This window comes from Nanorana parkeri, unplaced genomic scaffold, assembly GCF_000935625.1.
Source record: "Nanorana parkeri isolate BGI_ZX_2015 unplaced genomic scaffold, ASM93562v1 scaffold3163, whole genome shotgun sequence".
In the NCBI taxonomy this organism is placed as follows: domain Eukaryota; kingdom Metazoa; phylum Chordata; class Amphibia; order Anura; family Dicroglossidae; genus Nanorana; species Nanorana parkeri.
In genome coordinates, this window is record NW_017309431.1 from 58336 (window position 1) to 60287 (window position 1952).

The 1952-nt window shown below is 52.4% G+C and overlaps 1 protein-coding gene across 1 annotated transcript in view; it reads right to left on the reverse strand.

Moving 5' to 3' along the window:
• The window catches only part of LOC108802835 (zinc finger protein 143-like), a gene marked incomplete at its 5' end in the record, with an annotated part of 32447 nt that overhangs the window by 23100 nt on the left and 7395 nt on the right, over window positions 1-1952 (reverse strand). Inside the window, 2 exons of the mRNA XM_018574688.1 lie at window positions 1004-1129; window positions 1387-1462. Of these exons, the coding sequence (XP_018430190.1) occupies window positions 1004-1129; window positions 1387-1462 (202 nt within the window). The remainder of the gene's footprint in view (window positions 1-1003; window positions 1130-1386; window positions 1463-1952) is intronic.

The following is a 1952-nucleotide window of genomic DNA, read 5'->3' on the forward strand; positions in this document are numbered from 1 at the left end:
GCATCTCTCTCCGGGAGCCATGTCTTTGGCAGTGAGAATCTTGCAATGCCTCAAGGGATTTGTTGTTCCACCACAGCTGGAGGGCCGGAGTTTGGCTACCCCTGGGTTAAAGGAGAACTATGAGGAGGGGGTGCTTTTCACTCACCTCATAGTTCTAGCCGACCTGTGACAATGAGACTGTCACAGGTCGGCTCAGTAGATCGGGAAGTGAGAGAACACATACCGGCGTTCACTCACCTCTCATTCCTGTCACGGCTCTCTGCCAGGGGAGGGGCTGGATTCCCCCCTCCGCCAGCGCTGACTGGCGGAGCGGACGGGGGAGGGTACAGCTGACTCTGCCTCTAGATAGGCAGAGCCAGCTGTCAGTCACGCAGCTGGGCGGATCCAGACATAATTGTTGGGATCCGCTCCGGCTGCGGCGTCTCAGTATACCGCGAGCTGTAGCTCCCTATATACTGAGCTTAGGGTGACGGGAGGACGCTAATTTGTGTCCTCCCGTTACCCTAAGGAGAACTATGGGGAAAAGCCCTGACCTCGTAGTTCTCCTTTAATGTGAACTGTTTAAAGTTCCCCATCCTAGATGTGGGAGGCATGAGGAGGCAGGGCAAGAGCAAGACTTCAAGCTGAACTTCAGGATTTCCATGCAACTAACCCCCCCCTCCCCCTCCCCCACACATCTCCGGTGCCATGACAAACTGGGCTCACAAGAAATGTGCAGGCTGATAGTGCCCTTCTGCCCTGAAGGGGTCAGTGCTGGAGCATGGAGTGGGGTAAGTGAAGGATGGCATTACTAGGGGGACCAAACAATCAAGGAAAATATTACAAATATTACTTTCATGGACAGTAGTCATTATGTGCATAGAGTGTCTTGGGTTCGGGAGCTCCTGGGGCATTGTGGGAGCTATAAGCAGACACACCTAGCTGGCTGTATTCATGCCTGCCGACACTTTAGTGGTGGACACAGATTCATGATAAATACTACGAGCCGTCCCACGTCAGTTACCTGTGTGCGTTCGGATGTGTTTCTGAAGGTCTCCCGAAGTCTTGAACGATTTGGTGCAATTCTCCTCTGTACATCTGTAAGGCTTTTCCCCCGTGTGAGTGCGGACGTGGCTCTTCAATCCGTAACCTGAAGAACAGGACATGGGGACAGATGCTGAATGAAGGCTCGAGGATACGGACAGAGATAAGAGGAAAGGTGCAGACGGCATGCAGGAATAAACATCATCCCCTTCCACACACAGAGACTGAAATAAGAACTGTCTGTGTTTGGAAAGTTACCAGTCACATGAAAGCCTGTGCTGGGAAATGACGGCCGGATAATGAAATGGAGAACATAGATCGGCTGCTGCAGAGAAACAAAGTGCGCAAATGTGTCTACAATACCTGTTGCAAATGCTTTTCCACATCCGCCATGTTCACACTGATAAGGCCGGTCCCCCGTGTGTGATCGTTCATGGACCTGTTAGTAGGAACAGTCAGCTTAGTGCAGCCATGGACTTTACAAAGGCGTATTCCTATAACAAGTCACATCTCTGCCCTGCAGAAAGACAGATGGCATGCGGGGTCCCAGGATGTACAGGAGGAGTGTATGGGGTCACAGGATGTACAGGAGGAGTGTGAGGGGTCACAGGATGTACAGGAGGAGTGTGAGGGGTCACAGGATGTACAGGAGGAGTGTGTGGGGTCCCAGGATGTACAGGAGGAGTGTATGGGGTCACAGGATGTACAGGAAGAGTGTGAGGGGTCACAGGATGTACAGGAGGAGTGTGTGTGGTCACAGGATGTACAGGAAGAGTGTGTGAGGTCACAGGATGTACAGGAGGAGTGTGTGAGGTCACAGGATGTACAGGAGGAGTGTGTGAGGTCACAGGATGTACAGGAGGAGTGTGTGAGGTCACAGGATGTACAGGAGGAGTGTGTGAGGTCACAGGATGTACAGGAGGAGTGTG